Genomic DNA, 18,775 nt, shown 5'->3' on the forward strand with positions numbered 1-18,775 from the left:
AAACGGTGGGCTGTCTAACAATTGGGAAGGTTTGTGTCATGTTTTTCCTCAAACAAAAAACATCCTAAAACTAAATAATAATTTTCCCCACCATCTTTTTTCATTTTCAATCCTTTTTAAAAAATGATGCAGGGAGCCACTAGAGTGGCACTAAAGACCAGAGCCGCGGGTTGCTGACCCCCGCTCTAAAGAATCTATGTTCTTTTAAGACACTAATGGTAACATAAACTAGCCGGTGGTGTTTTCGTTTTTATAATTAGTGCATGTAAACTATATCAGTTTATTGCTGCCGCCCCTTTCCAGTTTTTGAGTTTCTTTTTGAGTGTGTGCCGGAGACTAAACTGTGATTGATTTTGCAGGCATGCGCTCCTCTATACCACTGGCGCACTGTGAAGCTGAGCGGGGAAAAGGATCCGGTCGGTACCTGCTATGTCGCCGTCCAGAACTTCAGTGCCTACGCGGAATACTCGCCGTGCCGGACCAGTGAGTCACTCTTTAGCCTCGCCTCTGCTTCCTCTTGCACTTCCTCTTTTTTTACTTTTCTGCTGCTGTCAATATGAACACAAAGATTGTTTTTTTTTGCATGACCAAAATACCCAGTACAGAACTTGTATATGGGACATCATGGTGAGAATGCTGATGGACAAATGGACAATATTTTACACTTGCACATTTCCAGGATTTGTTAACCGATTCAAACAGTTCCACCATCATTACCATGAATTGATTAACGTGGACCCCGACTTAAACAAGTTGAAAAACTTATTCGGGTGTTACCATTTACTGGTCAATTGTACGGAATATGTACTGTGCTGTGCAATCTACTTATTAAAGTTTCAATCAATTTCAATCAATCAACACATTGCACTCATCCTGGACATTCAAACTAACAATTTTCTTAGTTGCACAAATTCTATATTTTTTGTATACTAGAAAAAAATCCAGAATATTTCCCGCTTTTCCGTAACACTTATTCAGCATTAAAAGTTAAAGAACCACTGATAGTCACACTCACACTAGGTGTGGTGAAATTACCCTCTGCATTTGACCTTTCCCTTTGTTCCACCCTCTATGAGATGAGGGGAGCAGTGGGGAGTAGCGAGCAGCAATGGTGGCCGCGCTCAGGAATCATTTTGGTGATTTAATCCCCAATTCCAACCCTTAAATGCTGAGTGCCAAATGGGTCCCGTTTTTATAGTCTTTGGTATGACTTGGCCGGGGTTTGAACTCATGACCTACCGATCTCAGGGCGGACATTCAGGGCCACAGGGCAGATTCCAAAAATTCCAACACCAAGCCAATCAGCTCATACAGGCCAATTGTGCTATTTCCCATATTCCCAATCCCAGTTTTCACAGATTTGCTGCTTTTTTGTAACACTTATTCTCTCTTAAATAGTCTTACAATGTCTGTGCTCGATTGATTGAAAATTGTATTAGTAGATTGCACAGTTCAGTACATATTCCGTACAATTGACCACTAAGTGGTAACACCCGAATAAGTTTTTCAACTTGTTTAAGTCGGGGTCCACGTTAATCAATTCATGGTAAACATTCCTTAACCAATTTCAACCATTCAAAAGTCAAAATGCCCCTTGCTCATATTTTTTACATCAGTGGTCTCAAACATGCTGCCCGCGGGCCAATTGCGGTTTAATATGGACGGCGCTTGACAGCGTCATACTTGCCAACGTACCCAATTTTCCCGGGAGACCCCTGAATTTCAGGGCACCAATTCTCTCGAAGCCCTTGTCAATTTTTACCAGATCAACAATATTCAGGGAATGCCATAACGGCGCTGCCTTTAGCGCCCCCCTACATCCTGAAATGGCAGCGCGCAAGCCCAGTTGCATCTGGCCAAACAAGACGCACTCATGTTGTTGCAAGATATATTTGATCAACAGCTACACAAGTCACACTGAGGGTGGCCGTAAAAAAACTTTTAACACTGTTACAAATATGTGCCAGACTGTCAACCCACACCAAACAAGAATGACAAACACATTTCGGGAGAACACTTTGCATCGTGTCACAACATAAACACACCAGCAAAATTACCCAGAATCCCATGCAGACCTAACTCTTCCGGGCTAGAATATACACACTCCTGCTACCACCAACCCCCATTCCTCCACTCTCCCTACTTGCGTCAGTTGAGGTGTTGTATATTGTAGCCCTGCAAGGTGTTCTGGGTATTTGTTCTCTTGTGTTTAAGTTGTGTTAGGGTGCGGAAATTCTCCCAAAAAGGGTTTGTCATTCTTGTTTGGTGTGGGTTCACAGTGTGGCTCATATTTGTAACAGTATTAAAAGTTTTTTTACGGCCACCCTTAGTGTGACGTGTATGGCTGTTGAACAAGTACGTCTTGCAGCCCCTAACGTTGTTCTGCTCAAGTTTAACACAACATGATACATAGCCGGCACATTGGTTGTGTGATATAAAAGCGTGCGCGATGACGTGTAGTGGAGCAGTAGTTTTCTTTTAGGGGTGTAGTGGAGCAGTAGCGTTCTTTTAGAGATACGCGGACCCCTGGAGGTACTTGAAGGTATGCCAAGGGACAAATGAGATTTATTAGAATCATTCTAAAAAAACAGCAGCAATTCATAAATCCTTTATACATATGTTTATTGAATAATAATTCAATGAAGTATGAATGTAAGTTCATAAACTGTGGAAAAATAATACCACAATCTGACATTCAGTTTTGACAGCTAGACTTTTGAAGTGAAGTGAAGTGAATTATATTTATATAGCGCTTTTCTCAAGTGACTCAAAGCGCTTCACATAGTGACACCCAATATCTAAATGACATTTAAGCCAGTGTGGGTGGCACTGGGAGCAGGAGGGTGAAGCGTCTTGCCCAAGGACACAACGGCAGTAACTAGGATGGCACAAGTGGGAATCGAACCTGCAACCCTCAAGTTGCTGACACGGCCACTCTACCACTCTACCAACCGAGCCGTGCGGACATGTTCCATAAATATTGATGTTAAATATTAATTTTTTTTGTGAAGAAATGTTTAGAATTAAGTTGATGAGAGGGCACTTTAAGTTGATTATTGTTGCGATCCGCAGCACGGATCGCTTGTCATTTAGTCTTGAGTTGGTTTGTGTACTTCCTGATTTGTTTTTTGTCACCAGGGCAACTTGATTTGTTCACCTGCTTATTTGCACACCTGTTTTCATCAGAGACTCTATATAACCTGCCCTTTTTGTTTTCTCGGCCTGGCCTCGTATTGTTTGCTTTCACGCAACCAGTGACGTTTGTATTTTGATGTTTGGACTCGATAGCCTCCGCGCTTAGCCTCTTTGTTTCATGTCGTATATTCGCTAATGATACTGTGCTTAGCTGCCTTTTGTTTCCCTAGCTCTTATGCTAACTAGCTTTTTGTTTTTGTCTTTTGGTACCCAGTGTTTTTGTTATTAGTCTGTTTGTTAGTTAAATAAATCATTATCTCCTACCTCCACGCTGTGTCCGTTGCCTGACTGCATCCTGGAAGAGCACCATTGGCACCAAGATGCCACCGAGACGTCACAGATTATTACTTCTATGTGTAGAAATCTTTATTTTTAATTTAAGTCACTTGTTTATTTTTCAACAATTTGTTTAGTTATTTCTATATCTTTTGTTCCAAATAGTTCAAGAAAGACCACTAGAAATGAGCAATATTTTGCACTGTTACACAATTTAATAAATCATAAACTGATGACATAGTGCTGTATTTTATTTCTTTATCTCTTTTTTTCAACCAAAAATTATTTGCTCTGATTAGGGGGTACTTGAATTAAAAAAATGTTCACAGGGGGTACATCACTGAAAAAAGGTTGAGAACCACTGTTGTAGAGGCAGTGCAGTCACGGCAGCCCTTAATAATGTCGGCTGGGTGAAAATTGGGAAAATTCGGGAAAATGGTTGCACCGGTAGATTGTCGGGAGGTCCACTGAAATTCAGGTGTCTCCCGGAAAAATGGTGAGGGTTGTCAAGTATGTTGCTAGGGCGGGAAAGCCATTCATAGAAGGTGAATTCATTAAAAAGTGCATGTTAGATTTTTTAAGAAATCTTTTCTTGCGGACCAGCCTCACCCAGTTTCTGCATTCAGTGGCCCCCAGGTAAATTGAGTTTGAGATTCTGCTTTACATGTTAACATGCTAAGGCTAGCATGGTAGCACGCTGCCTTAGTATGCTAACTTTGTTAACAAACATTGCAGGCGTGTACCTCAGCATCATCCAGTATAATAGTGCGTTCCATTCACCTCGGAAGCTGGGAATGACGTCACAGCTGAGTTATGAGTGTTACACACTAAAAAATGCTGGGATATTTTGATAACCCAATTTATGAGTTGCGAGTGTTGGGTTAAATTTTGGGGTTATTTTTCCATCCATCCATTTTCTATCCCTTTTCCTTTTTGGGGTCGCGGGGTGTCGCCGGAGCCTATCTCAGCTGCATTCGAGCAGAAAGCAGGGTACACCCTGGACAAGTCGCCACCTCATCACAGGGCCAACACAGATAGACAGACAACATTCACACTCACATTCACACACTAGGGCCAATTTATTGTTGCCAATCAACCTATCCCCAGGTGCATGTCTTTGGAAGTGGGAGGAAGCCGGAGTACACGGAGGGAACCCACGCAGTCACGGGGAGAACATGCAAACTCCACAAAGAAAGATCCCGAGCCCGGGATTGCACCCAGAACTGCTCAGGACCTTCGTATTGTGAGGCAGATGCACTAACCCCTGTATCACCGTTCTGCCCGGGATTATTTTTATGAAGAGCAATTAATGTTTTGGGTGATGAGTGTATTATTTTAACTCAATTTCTGGGTTTTCAAAACTATGAACCATTTTGGGGTTGTTTTTCAATGAGTAACGCATTTTTGGGCAAAGGGCTTTTTTTAATAAGAAGGTGCTTTTTTCTCGAAGGGAATTTTATTAAGGATTAATCTCATTAACATTATTTACAATCACACATTTTATGTACATGAAAATATTTGCGCATGCTGTATAGAACTACTATTGTCACGATCCGCTGCCGGGATCATGTTTGTTTAGTTTTTGACTCGTTAGTTCCTGTTTTGAGCACCCCTGGGTTTGTGTTTTACTTGCCATGACTGCAGATTGTTTTCACCTGCCTCTGATTAGTGTTCGAGACGCTCACCTGCTCCTGGGCACCAATCAGAGAGCTACTTATTCCCTGCTTTTCGCCACACTCAGTCTGGCGTTCTTATTTTCTTCCACACAACAGTTACAACGGCTAAACATTTGATTCCTGAGCTAAGCTTCGCCTTTTTGTTTGCCTGCTTACATGCTAAGCTTTTCTTGTTTGCTATTTCGTTACCTTTATTGATGAATGGCTTTCGCTTTCCATAGTAGAGTTTTAACTTACACTTACTGATGTAGCGATGAACTGTAGTTACTGACAGTGGTTTTTCTGAAGTGTCCCTGAGGCCATATGGTGATATCCTTTACACACTGATGTGGCTTTTTGATGCAGTACCGCCTGAGGGATCCAAAGTCACGGACATTCAATGTTTATTACGCTTACGTGCAGTAATTTCTTCAGATTCTCTGAACCTTTTGATGATATTACGGACTGTAGATGGTGAAATCTCTAAATTCCTGGCAATAGCTCGTTGAGAAATGTTGTTCTTAAACTGTTTGACAATTTTCTCACGCATTTGTTCACAAAGTGGTGACCCTCGCCCCATCCTTGTTTGTGAATGACTGAGCATTTCATAGAAGCTGCTTTTATACCCAATCATGGCACCCACCTGTTCCCAATTAGTCTGTTGACCTGTGGGATGTTCCAAATAAGAGTTTGATGAGCATCCCTCAACTTTCTAAGTCTTGTTTAACACTTGTGCCACCTTTTTTGAAACATGTTGCAGTCATCAAATTCCAAATGAGCTAATATTTGCAAAAACTAACAACGTTTTCCAGTTTAAGTGTTAAGTATCTTGTCTTTGCAGTCTATTGAATTGTATGTAGGCTGAAAAGAATTTGCAAATCATTCTATTTTGTTTTTATCTACAAGTTACACAACGTGCTATCAACGTGTATCTTTTGGACTTTCAGCCGTCCAAAACTATCGTTGTATAAAATTTCTACAGTTGCACCCCTACTGCTGCAGTTGGATGTTGTGGCTACTGCACTGACTATATACAACCTTACAAGAATCCAACGGAATAATAAAAAGTTTATCCGTATCTTTTCTCTTGCACCCTTTTTTTTGTAATTTTAATGGGATTTTCCCGACTCTCTCTCTAACTCTTTCCGCTTCACATCCAGCTACCTTCTGCCTCCATCGGGGTGATATAAGGCTCAGGGAGAGCACGATAATGACAAATGGAAGCTATCAGGTGGCACATCATAAACAGCAGATCAAACGCAGGGCCCCTTATCGTCTCATCTGCTGACAAGTCCCTCACTGTTCACACTCACGCATATCCTCCCTGCCTCGAGTCATCTCGCAGATATGCAACAACAAATCCACACTTAACACGCTGCTCTCCAGGGGGATACAAACGTAGTTTCTATCTCATGTCTAATTTGTGCTCCATCCTCCCTGCGTCTCATAAATCACACTGTTTATACACGCGTGTGCACACTTCCACTCAACGTGGGGAGCAATCAATCCTTTTTATTTTCATGCACGGTTAAGCGGTGTAATTCATATACAACCCCACATTGTTTTTTCTTCGACTCGAATACCGGCTGCCGGAGTGCTATGAGTGTTTAGCTCCAGAAAACCAAATTCCCCACTGATTAAAACAAATGACATGCTAGCCTATTTAAATATACTGCATTGTGTGTGTGCCTTGCAGATGAACCAGGCCCAGACGGACAGGGCTTCTGCCAGGCTGGCTTCAGTGTGGATTTCACCAAGGTACGCATTGCTGGGATGACTCCCTGAACGCATCACCTCCCCTGTGAGATTTATAGCGAAAGATGGGAGCCCGTTTGTCCCCTGAGGAGCCTCTAGTCTCAGTGCGCCTCTCAACACAATAGACTAAATAAACACATACACATTCTTTCACTGTAAAGTCAGTGTGACCTTTAACCCCCGCCTCACAGTCCAACTTAACCCTTCTGTACAGGAAGCTGTCATTTCCCGCATCTTGTCAACATGCATGCCAGCAGGACTCTAACATACACACCTGTATTCACAGTCATGTTAGTTGCAAAGAAGTTCCTGTCACATGATTTAACCTCCAGCTAATTATATTTATTCCAGGATGGAAAGCTGGTGGTAGGAGGACCTGGCAGCTTCTACTGGCAAGGTAAGTGCATTTAATCTATACACTCCAAAGGTTGGACAATTTGCAATTCAAACCAAAGTCGTACAGCCTGTCATAATTCGTGTTGTCAGTAGGGCTTTTTATCATTTATGTTTTGACAATACCGGTGCCAAATAAGGATTGAATTGTGACAGAAATCGCAGCCTCCTGTGATAACGATATATATTACGATTATAAATGATAATAGAATCATTTCAAAATGGGCTATAAAGGCTCCTGATTGGGCTGCTGAGGTATGCAGTAACATATTGCATGCTGTATTATTTTATCAAAACTAGTATTATTCTACTTTTTAGTTTACCGTTATAATTGGTTACTTTTCTGTTGTCATGCTTCTATCTACACTCTTGTTAAAATATGCTAAACATTTATTCTTATGTTGTTTTTATACTTAACGTTAGTTTTGGGCGATATTACAAATTAGGGTATTGTTTCAACAACCAAGTAGTTACAGGGGCAGTATTGTTCATACCAATGATGTTACTGATATTTAAAAATGTTCAAGTTCATCGAATAATTTATTTCTTATAATCAAACAAAAACACAAGATGGCCATCTATAACATATATTCATAAAATATAACATAAATCCATAAACAAGGAGTGAAATACATTTATTTGTACAGTAGGGGTGTAACCGTACACAAAAATTTTGGTTCGGTACGTACCTCGGTTTAGAGGTCACGGTTTGGTTCATTTTTGGTACAGTAAGAAAACAACAAATAAAAATATTTGGGTTATTTATTTACCAAATTTGTAGACATTGGCTTTATCCTTTTAACATTCGGAACCTATAATAATTCTGCCCACGCTAATCAACATTAAACTGCCTCAAATTGTTGCTCAGAATAAAGAAAATGACAAAACTTTTCTTGTACATATAAAAAGTGCAACATTAAACAGTTTTAAGTCAACTCATTATGCTTAATTTATTACAGCATTTGGGAAGCCTGTAATTTATTTTTATTATGTAAATGTTATATTTTTGTCAACATGTGATAGCAGGGACCCTGCCATTCAAAGCTTTTCTGTCCGTAAAACACATACACACACCCACACCCACACACCGCAACATGAGCTAACGTTACGCTAAAAGCCAATTAGCCTTCACATCAAGCCAGAACTGCGAGCGAGCTGAGCTGCAGTTTAAGTTTCTAGAACGTCAACGGGCTCATAGTGATGCTAGCAGTAGTTGACTGGGGGCTGTTTATTATCACTTGCCTTATGCTGACCTCCTAAATACCAATCTGCTCGACGCTGAAGTATTTACTACATGTGCTCTGAATACGCACTGCTGATTGACTGTTACCGCTATCTGTGTAACCAATCAGATGGTTGTGTGGGTGGGACAATGCTGGGTGCTGAGACAGAGGCAGAAGAAGCAAAGCAGCTTGTCAAGACTTTATCTTAGAAACTTGTTCGGTACACCCCCGTACCGAAACGGTTCAATACAAATACATGTACCGTTACACCCCTATTGTACAGTAATCAATTTATATCCACACCTTCATTTGTAAATTCAAACACTCTGCACTTTATTGCTCTTTTATCCTGCACTACAACAAGCTAATGAATCTATATTTTGTTCTTATCTGTACTGTAAAGTTCAAATTTGAATAACAATAAGTACCTAAGGTCTAAAAATATCAATTAAAATGACTTCATACTATTGGCTCTGATTGAACTAATTTTGTATTTGCCCCGAGGTACTTATTTGTAAACAATAACAAAAACGACAAAAGATTTTATGATACTAAAAAATATAGATTTAATCACTGTAGAGTAGTACAACCAAGTACTGATACTATACTTGGTATTGTACCTACTGTCTATTTGTATCAATCCGCTTACCTCTGTTTACATTCCATGACTTATTGTATTCTCTTACAATGTGTAGTGTAATGAAGTGAAGTGAAGTGAATTATATTTATATAGCGCTTTTTCTCTAGTGACTCAAAGCGCTTTACATAGTGAAACCCAATATATAAGTTACATTTAAACCACTGTGACTGGCACTGGGAGCAGGTGGGTAAAGTGTCTTGCCAAAGGACACAACGGCAGTGACTAGGATGGCTGAAGCGGGGATCAAACCTGCCACCCTCAAGTTGCTGGCACGGCCGCTCTACCAACCAAACTATACCTCCCCACAAGCATGTGTGTAGCATGTTTAGCTATTCCTCGTCCTCCAGTGATAATACTACTTACAAGAAACTTAGTTAATTTGCCGCTATGGAGGCGAGGATTAGTGACTTGTAATTTTGTAAATTTGCACTGTAGAGGGACCTCAGCCGCTAATGAGAATGCTTGCGTTGAAGATGAGGTTGTTTGCTTGTCACTGTCAAATGTGCAGAATGTGTCATTAGCATGGTATTTAAAAACTATATCCATCCATTTTCTACCGCTTGTCCATCTCGGGGTCGCGTGAGACTGGAGCCTATCCCAGCTGCACTCGGGCGTACGCTCCAGACAAGTCGCCACCTCATTGAAAGGCCAACAGAGATAGACGGTCAACATTCACACTCACTTGTTGGCCAAATGTATATCCTGTCTATGTCGTGCAACCCTAGTGCTATTTTCTTTTTTTTTTTTTAAAGGCGCTGATGCATTCAGAGTACAAGACTCAAACCAGTACAATATACCAACTTTGTTTAAAATCACTGCCTTTTTATCATTTTTATTTCATTTGTTGACTCAAACCAAAGAAAAGACAATCAACATGACATACATTTAAATTATAAATGCCATTTGTGCTGCTAACAATTTTTGTCCACCTATTATATTGTTAGATTATTCGCTGTTGTAGTTTTTATGTTATTAATGAATCATACCTCCCCACACTTGTCTCATTTGTTTGTATGCTGGTTTATGCTGCAAATTTTTTTTATCGTTAATTAATTATAGTATATTTAATTAAATTTTTTATCCATCTCCTTCATTGATGTGCATCTTTGATCGATAGACCATTATACCTCAATTATACATTTATATTTTACACACCAATGCCTGAGAAGAAGCAGGATGAAGAAAAATCTTATATTTTTCTGCCTCCCTTTAACATAATAAATAGTCTTATTTACTGGATATCATACACACCAACAAATACATCCAAATATAATGAAAACAAACAAAAAACACAACAAGTACAGAACTTAATGAAGTACAAACTAAAAAAAAGTAATATAAACTGTCTATTGTAAAATTTAATTATAGTTTTTTTATGTTGTGGTTATGAATATTTACACATAAATGACATTCAAACTACAATATAGTTAATAATATAAAAACTATAGTAGCAAGACAAAATGTTTTGCAGCACACATCTTTGGGACAAGTTTGTGGAGATGTTGCCAAGGTGGGGGTGCTGGTTATGAATAATGTTAGTTATAACATAAAAAATCTGTAACAGACCAAAATGTTTGTAGCACAAAGGTATGGGACCAACTTGGGGAGATTTTGACAAGGTTGGGGGTGGGGGGCTGGATGATGTCACAGGTCAGAAAATGTATTTTAGAATAATCTCCATACATCCATTTTTTTACCGCCTGTCCATCTCAGAGTCGCAGGGCGGCTGGAGCCTATCCCAGCTGCACTCGGGTGGAAAGCAAGTACACACTGGACAAGTCGCCACCTCATCACAGGGCCAACACAGATAGCTTAAAAACCGTAAAGGCACAAACAAATTTTATTACAGCAAAAACCAGTACAAAAGTAGCACAAATGAAAATCAGTGCTCTTTTAATATTTGCAATACATAACACAGGGGGTGAGACATCTGTTTTATTGCATTTTTTTACATTTTACATGAATGTTTATTTTTTTACACGTGTTTTACAATTACATAGTTGAATAACAGTAAATTAGTTGAATATAACTTTAATGTTTGTATGCCGTCATTACAGTCTATACCAGTGGTTCTCAAATGGGGATACGCGTACCCCTGGGGGTACTTGAAGGTATGCCAAGGGGTACGTGATATTTTTCAAAAGTATTCTAAAAATAGCAACAATTCAAAAATCCTTTATACATATATTTATTGAATAATACTTCAACAAAATATGAATGTAAGTTTAGAATCTGTGAAAAGAAATGAAACAAAGTAATATTCAGTTTTGACAGCTACATTTTTTGTGGACATGTTCCATAAATGTTGAAGTTAAATATTCCTTTTTTTGTGAAGAAATGTTTAGAATTAAGTTCATGAATCCAGATGGATCTCTATTCCAATCCCCAAAGAGGGCACTTTAAGTTGATGATTACTTCTATATATAGAAATCTTTATTTATAATTTAACCACTTATTTCTTTTTCAACAGGTTTTTAGTTATTTGTATATCTTTTTTTCCAAATAGTTCAAGAAAGACCACTACAAATGAGCAATATTTTACACTGTCATACGATTTAATAAATCAGAAACTGATGACATAGTGCTGTATTTTACTTCTTTATCTCTTTTTTTCAACCAAAAATGCTTTGCTCTGATTAGGAGGTACTTGAATTAAAAAATGTTCACAGGGGGCACATCACTGAAAAAAGGTTGAGAACCACTGGTCTATACTGTCCTGTATTGTTAGAATGCTACTTTGACCCTTTGAAAAGATCATTTTTACTTCCCTTGTTTATCCTGGGAGAAAATTGTGTAGGACCTTAGAAGTTGTAGTTATTGACATAATGATGCTCATAGGAGTAAATGTGATGGGTTTCACAGTCATGGACGCCTACACACATCACCATCTCCGGTGTCATCACAAAGGCATAATAAAAAGGAAGAATATTTCCTTAGGTTTCCACTTTCTTTGACCTTCTTTATTGCGACAGGAAGTGCTTGCTTGAGCTCTGTAACAAGCTAATCCGAGTGTTAATGGAGCATGAAGGAAGGGCCCGTCTACCCCGTGATAAAGCTGACGGGGCAAAGGAGGGGTGAAGACGGAAAGGTGGCAGGTCATTAGAGAGATGACAGTAACGTGTTGCAGAAGCTCGCGAGGGAAAAGGGATGCGAGGTGACAGAAGGGAGTTAAGACACCAGACATGCATTTTCTGCATGATTGATTGTTTTCAAGATGGCTGGGCATGTGGGGCCAGGCTCTGCGGAGTGATGAGATGTCATTTATTTCGCTCATTCAGGTGGGCCCAGTTCTCCCCCAAGTCCAGTTCTTTCCTCGTCACTTGTTCCAATTTGAGGAACATGTTCTACTCTCATTTCCTCACTGTCAGCAGGCAATCGATTATTTTCTTTAGCACAAATATGAACAAGAATAACACTCAGTAGAAAACAAACCCTTACTAAGTTTCATTGATTATTTCCTTCAGCACAAATATGAACAAGAATAACACTCAATAGAAAACAAACCCTTGCTAAGTTTCATCTGAGAAGACAAGTGGTTTTAAAGTGCCATATTGGTTCATCCAGCCTACTGGTTGGCTAGTCGAATTTACCATTGTCCCAGGGAATGTTTCTATCATGTTTGTTTGTCTGTCTGTTGGTTGCCTTGATTCAAATGGAGGTACGGAACTGTTGTTTCAGTTTCACCAGGCAGAGGAATGTTTTTTTATACAAACCCCAAAACCAGTCAAGATGGCATGTTGTGTAAATCACAAATAAAAACAGAATAAAATGATTTGCAAATCCTTTTCAACCTATATTCAATTGAATAGACTGCAAAGACAAGGTACTTAATGTTCAAACTGGAAAACTTAATTTTTTTGCAAATATTTGCTCATTTGGAATTTGATGCCTGCAACATGTTTCAAAAAAGCTGGCACAAGTGGCAAAAAAGACTGAGAAAGTTGAGGAATGCTCATCAAACACTTATTTGGAACAGACCACAGTTGAACAGGCTAATTGGAAACAGGTGGGTGCCATGATTGGGTATAAAAGCAGCTTCCATGAAATGCTCAGTCATTAACAAACGAGGCGAGGGTCACCACTTTGTGAAAAAATGCGTGAGCAAATTGTCCAACAGTTTAAGAACAACATTTCTCAACGAGCTATTGTAAGGAATTTAGGGATTTCACCATCTACGGTCCATAATATCATCAAAAGGTTCAGAGAATCTGGATAAATCACTGTACGTAAGCGATGATATAACAGACCCACATCTGCAGTCCCCTCCAAGGTTTCTCATTGTCATCCCAGTGGGTTGAGTTTTTTCTTGCCCTGATGTGGGATGTGAGCCGAGGATGTCATGTGGCTTGTGCAACCCTTTAAGACATTCGTGATTTAGGGCTATATAAGTAAACTTTGATTAATTGATACTTTGCAAAACAAAAGGCATTTATCAACAACACCCAGAAATGCTGCCAGCTTCGCTGGACCCAATCTCATTTAAGATGGACTGATGCAAAGTGGTGAAGTGTTCTGTGGTCTGACAAGTCCACATTTCAAATTGTCTTTAGAAACTGTGGACGTCATGTCCTCCGGACCAAAGAGGAAAAGAACCATCCAGATTGTTATAGGCACAAATATCAAAAGCCAGCATGGGTAGTTTACACATCTGTGAAGGAACCATTAATCCTGAAAGGTACATACAGGTTTTGGAGCAACATATGTTGCCATCCAAGCAACGTTATCATGAACACCCCTGCTTATTTCAGCAAGACAATGCCAAGTCACGTGTTACAACAGCGTGGCTTCATAGTAAAAGAGTGCTGGTACTAGACTGGCCTGGCTGTCGTCCAGATCTGTCTCCAATTGAAAATGTGTGGTGCAATATGAAGCTTAAAATACCACAACGGAGACCCCGGATTGTTGAACAACTTAAGCCAGGGGTCTCCTAACTACAGCCCGCCAACGTCCAAAATCCGGCTCGTGGGAAGTCCCAAGTTATTATTATTATTTTTTTCAAATAAATATGTATACATTTTTTTTAATTATAGGTTTTTTTTTAATCTGTCCTTTCTAATCCATTTTCTACCCCTTGTTTCTCTTAGTGTCAGGCAAATCATATTGTCTAAAAATGCATTTTTCCATCAATAACGTGGTATAATCGCGCTCGCGTCTCAGTTAGTGCACCAGAAACACAGCTGAGATAGGCTCCAGCGCCACCCACGACCCCAAAAGGACAAATGGTAGGAAATATATATATATATACAGTGAGGCAAAAAAGTATTTATTCAGCCACCGATTGTGCAAGTTCTCCCACCTAAAATGATGACAGAGGTCTGTAATTTTCATCATAGGTACACTTCAACTGTGAGAGACAGAATGTGAAAAAAAATCCAGGAAATCACATTGTAGGAATTTTAAATAATTTATTTGTAAATAATGGTGGAAAATAAGTATTTGAGGTTTTGGCTCAAAATCTTACAATGCATTCATTCTTTCCTTAACACGGATCAATTGTCCTATCCCCTAAGCAGATGAACAGCCCCAAAGCATGATGTTTCCACCCCCATGCTTCACAGTAGGTATGGTGTTCTTGTGATGCAACTCAGTATTCTTCTTCCTCCAAACACTACGAGTTGAGTTTATACCAAAATGGATACATGGATGGTACAGCAGAGGATTGGGAGAATGTCATGGGGTCAGATGAAACCAAAATAGAGCTTTTTGGTATAAACTCAACTCGTCGTGTTTGGAGGAAGAAGACGTGACGAGGTTGGTACTAGGTGGGGATTGAAGCAGGGACCCTCAGGTTGCGCACGGACACTCTTCCACTGCGCCACGCCGTCCCATATACACATATATATATATATATATATATATATATATATATATATATACATATATATATATATATATATACATATATATAATACATATATACATATAAATATATAAATATATATATATACATATATATAATACATATATACATTTAAATATGAATATATATATCTATATATACATATGTATATATAATACATATATATGTATACAGTATATATATATATATATATATAATATATATACATATATATATAAATATATATATATAATATATATACATATATATATATACTGTATGTATGTATATATATATATATATATATATATATATATATATATATATATATATATATATTAGGGCTGCAAATCTTTGGGTGTCCCACAATTCGATTCAATATCGATTCTTGGGGTCACGATTCGATAATATATAGATTTTTTTGATTCAAGGCGATTCTCGATTCAAAAACGATAGTTTTTCGAATCAAAACGATTCTGTGTTCATTCAATACATAGGATTGAATGAACACAATAACAATGATAGTATGAATTATAGTAGATTTTTTTTTAAAAAGCTTTTATAATTGTAAAGGACAATGTTTTATCAACTGATTGCCATAATGTAAATTTGTTTTAACTCTTAAACGAACCAAAAATATGACTTATTTTATCTTGGTGAAAACATTGGACACAGTGTGTTGTCAAGCTTATGAAATGCGATGCATGTGTAAGCCACTGTGACACTGTTGTGTGGCGCAGTGGAAGAGTGGCTGTGCGCAACCCGAGGGTTCCTGGTTCAAATCCCGCCTCGTACCAACTTCGTCACGTCCGTTGTGTCCTGAGCAAGACACTTCGCCCTTGCTCCTGATGGGTGCTGGTTGGCGCCTTGCATGGCAGCTCCCTCCATCTGTGTGTGAATGTGTGTGTGAATGGGTAAATGTGGAAGTAGTGTCCAAGCGCTTTGAGTACCTTGAAGGTAGAAAAGCGCTATACAAGTACAACCCATTTATTTATTTATTGTTCTGTTATTAATTTTTATAAATGTCTAATGATAATGTAAATGAGGGATTTGTAATCACTGCTATGCTGAAATTATAACTAATATTGATACTGTTGTTGATATTATTCATTTTTGTTTCACTACTTTTGGTTTGTTCTGTGTCGTGTTTGTGTCTTCTCAATTGCTCTGTTTATTGCAGTTCTGAGTGTTGCTGGGTCAGGTTTGGTTTTGGAATTGGATTGCATTGTTATGGTATTGCTGTTTTGTGGTTTGTCGGATTGATTTAAAAACATTTTTTTTTTCTAAAAATTGATTTAAAAAAATGACAATCGATTCTGAATTGCACAACGTATTCGATTTGATTCGTACTGTAATTGATTTTTTCCCACACCCCTAATATATATACATATACAGCCTGGCCCCCAGCCAAATTTGTTTAACCCATTGCGGCCCCCGAGTCAAAATGTGTTGGGACCCCTGACTTAAGGTGTACATCAAGCAAGAATGGGAAATATATCCACCTGAAAAGCTTCATAAATTGGTCTCCTCAGTTTCCAAACATTTGCTGAGTGTTGTTAAAAGGAAAGGCCATTTAACACAGTGGAAAAAAAACTTTGTGCTAGCCAACTTTTTTGCAATGTGTTGCTGCCATTAAATTCTAAGTTAATGATTATTTGCAAAAATAAATAAATAAAAAATACTTTCTCAGTTCGAACATTAACTATCTTGTCTTTGCAGTCTATTAAATTGAATATAAGTTGAAAAGGATTTGCATATCATTGTGTTCTGTTTTTATTTGCGATTTACACACAATGAAACGACTACAAAGTGGATCATCCACCTGTGATCTTGTGTCCTGTTGCCACGTACACTTGTGGGCACACTTATGTTTGAATAAGGGGTTTGTTATGGACAAACTGTGAATAGCACAGAAGTCCAATAACAGATCACCACTCTAATTCAGATCGGGGGAAACTTAACAAAAGCCCACAGTAAAGCCAAATGACTTGCATAAAATGGGTAAGTGCAAGTTCAACGACTTGTGGCTCCAGAACGATCCATTAAACGCATGCTTGAAGCAGGCGGAGGGAACTGTATGAAGTGTTAAGTAGTCGGATGTAGAGCCATTGAGGAGAGAAGAGTTTGTAAACAGTGCGGTGAAAGTGAATAAAATGATAATATAAACGTCAAAAATCTGTAAAAAGTCTGTCAAAATACAAACACTTGCAAGGATCAACTTAACCCCCCTGAAAGGAGTGTCATGTGTGTGAAGTGGCGTCGATTGTCAAAGGAGCTCAATATGAGATGTTTTGTAGTAAAATCATACTATTACATAGTACAGTAAGCGAACGCTAATTTATATGTGGTAGTAGTGTACTCACAGCAATAAAACTATAAAAACAACACAAGTCTCTCATATTTCTATTATTTATTCCAATATTTTCAGGTCAGCTTCTCATGCCTAATATTTTCTCCAACTTATCCAGCAACTGACATTAAAAGCTTTCTAGTGTTTGTACTCAGTTTATGGTTGGGTAAGGAAAGCAAGGAAAATTTGCGAACGTCATCTTGTCATGCTTAGATAAAAATCAGTCCTTGTATTTTAGCAATATATTTTCATAAAAAACACAAAAAACAGGTAAAAATGTATTCATACATACCAGATACAAAATGAACTGAGCAAATGTGAATGTTGTCCACATTATTCACATCCAAATTCTGTTTGAGACTTGCAAGCCATAATTGCTTCTTTCTTTTAAGATTATCGCTTTGTCTGCTCTCTCTGTTTTTCCCAACTTTGTGCAAATATTAAGGGTGTACTTGTATTTGTATTGAACCGTTTCGGTACGGGGGTTTCGGTTCGTTTCGGAGGTGTACCGAACGAGTTTCCACACTGACATATTAGGTAGCGCACCGCAGGTTGTGTAAACAATGCAGAGCGAGGCACAACACACGGCAGGCTAGCAGCGACAAAAGCCAGAGCTGGAAGACCCTCCTGCCTCGTTAAGATCTCCCGTTTGGGAACACTTTGCCTGCGTGATACAACAATGGAGGATGGAGGTTTGCCGACATTGTTCAGCAGCGGTAGGGTACGCTTCTGCCAACACGTCAAACATGCTAACTCCTTTGAAGTGTCAACACCGCATTCAAGCAGCCTTTCCTCAGCAAGTCAGGCAGGGCTGAAGCAATAACAAATGTTTTCATAGCAGCAGATTTAAGACCATCCATCCATCCATTCTCTACCGCTTGTCCCGTTCGAGGTCGCAGGGGGTTGCTGTACTGCATTAAAAACTAGATTTCGACCCACTTCTATGGTGGAAGAACAATAAGCCCATATACCCTCTTATTACCAATTTAGCCAGGCTGTGGAGGAGGTGCGGGGGGAGGGGGGGTGTTGATGAACGTGGGTCCAGACTTAAACAAGTTGAAAAACTTATTGGGGTGTTTGCATTCAGTGGTCAATTGTACGTAATCTGTACTGTACTGTGCAATCTGCTAATAAAAGTTTAAATCAATCAAAACAAGCACTTTATATGTAGAAAGGTTTTGTTAAGAAACCATTCTGAGCCATATCTTTTTTAGTTTTTATTTTATATATGTTGACCACAGTAACCCTGGCAATGGACCCTGTGTGTATATGTATGTTATGTCATTGTCTACATATTTGGTAAATAAATAACCCAAAAAATTATATTTTGTGGTTTTCTTACTGTATCGAAAATGAACCAAACGTGAACTCTAAACCGAGGTACGTACTGAACCGAAATTTTTGTGTACCGTTACACCCCTAGCAAATAGTATTGTAGATGTTTTAATA

The 18,775-nt window shown here is 38.8% G+C and overlaps 1 protein-coding gene across 1 annotated transcript in view; it reads left to right on the plus strand.

Annotated features, from left to right (window-relative positions):
• The window catches only part of itga8 (integrin, alpha 8), a gene marked incomplete at its 5' end in the record, with an annotated part of 193,850 nt that overhangs the window by 41,841 nt on the left and 133,234 nt on the right, over nt 1-18,775 (plus strand). The window contains 3 exons of the mRNA XM_061914761.1: nt 360-483; nt 6,823-6,884; nt 7,233-7,278. Coding sequence (XP_061770745.1) covers nt 360-483; nt 6,823-6,884; nt 7,233-7,278 — 232 coding nt within the window. The remainder of the gene's footprint in view (nt 1-359; nt 484-6,822; nt 6,885-7,232; nt 7,279-18,775) is intronic.

Source organism: Nerophis ophidion, linkage group LG11, assembly GCF_033978795.1.
Source record: "Nerophis ophidion isolate RoL-2023_Sa linkage group LG11, RoL_Noph_v1.0, whole genome shotgun sequence".
NCBI classification, from domain to species: Eukaryota; Metazoa; Chordata; class Actinopteri; order Syngnathiformes; family Syngnathidae; genus Nerophis; species Nerophis ophidion.